Source organism: Trypanosoma theileri, assembly GCF_002087225.1.
Source record: "Trypanosoma theileri isolate Edinburgh chromosome Unknown TM35_Tth_133_V1, whole genome shotgun sequence".
Taxonomy (NCBI): domain Eukaryota; phylum Euglenozoa; class Kinetoplastea; order Trypanosomatida; family Trypanosomatidae; genus Trypanosoma; species Trypanosoma theileri.
The window spans coordinates 10,772-11,727 of NW_021639975.1; the positions used below are offsets into that span (position 1 = coordinate 10,772).

The window sequence follows — 956 nt, forward strand, 5'->3', positions numbered from 1 at the left end:
GAGGTTGTGTATTTCTCTGAGCATCATTCGCACCACGTTTATCATTTTCTTCGTGAGAGCTTTGTGTTTCTTCAGGCGATTTTACTCGGTCCGTATCACTGGGAGTTTGTGGAGTACCAGGGGTAACTGTTTGCGGTGGACTTGCAGTTTGTTCTTGAACCTGATTATCAGCTCTCTGTTCCATGCCCTCTTTAATTCCTCCATCTTGCAGGCTCTCCTCACTTTCCTCTGGTTGATGGTCCTCAAGTTGAACTTGATCCTCCCTAACTTGTGTGGACGAGCTACCAGCACTACCAGGTTGCATTGGGTGGGCTTGCAGATCTGTACTGATGTTGTTTTCTTTCCCCGCACCTGGACCACCATTTTCTTGATGTAACTTCGCTTTGGTAGTTCCTTTGCAATGCGGCTTCTCTCCTTCACCCGTTGTTGCATCACATGGTGTTCCCTCCTTAGTATCCTCCAACGCCATTGACTCACCATGAAGGTTCTTATCACTAGCAGGCTTCTGCGCAGCAGTTTTACCAGCCACACCACCAGGAGTACTTTCAGCTTCTGCAGTTACCGCACAACTGCAGGCACAACAAACTGCGACAGTAAGAACAAAGAACAAGTAACGCATAGCCATCGGAACAATTTTTGTTGGTAATACTGTATCAATTAAGTGGACCAAAGAGAAAATAAACAGGAAGAATAAGAGAATCATACAAATACAATTAAATAAAGTCTCACCAAACGACAGAAAAACGAATAGAAGCAACACAAAAAATTATAACCATCACTCAGCTAGATTTCAAATAAAAAAAAGCATACAATACCCAGCACGAAAAAGAGAATCCCAATTAACCTCTCAATATGAAAAACAAAGAAATTAAGAGAACAACCATTAGAGGCAGAAAGCACAGGAAAACATAACAGTGTCTCTTCTGGTCGAACCATGTGCAAACTTATGCATATAT

General features: G+C 42.5%; 1 protein-coding gene across 1 annotated transcript; it reads right to left on the reverse strand.

Moving 5' to 3' along the window:
* Position 1: 1 nt before the first annotated feature.
* Positions 2–625, reverse strand: TM35_001331020 (uncharacterized protein; the record flags this gene model as incomplete). The annotated part of the gene is made up of 1 exon (XM_029031859.1): positions 2–625. A coding segment is annotated over one exon (624 nt), but the record flags the coding sequence as incomplete, so codon positions are not given.
* Between the last annotated feature and the right edge of the window lie 331 nt (positions 626–956).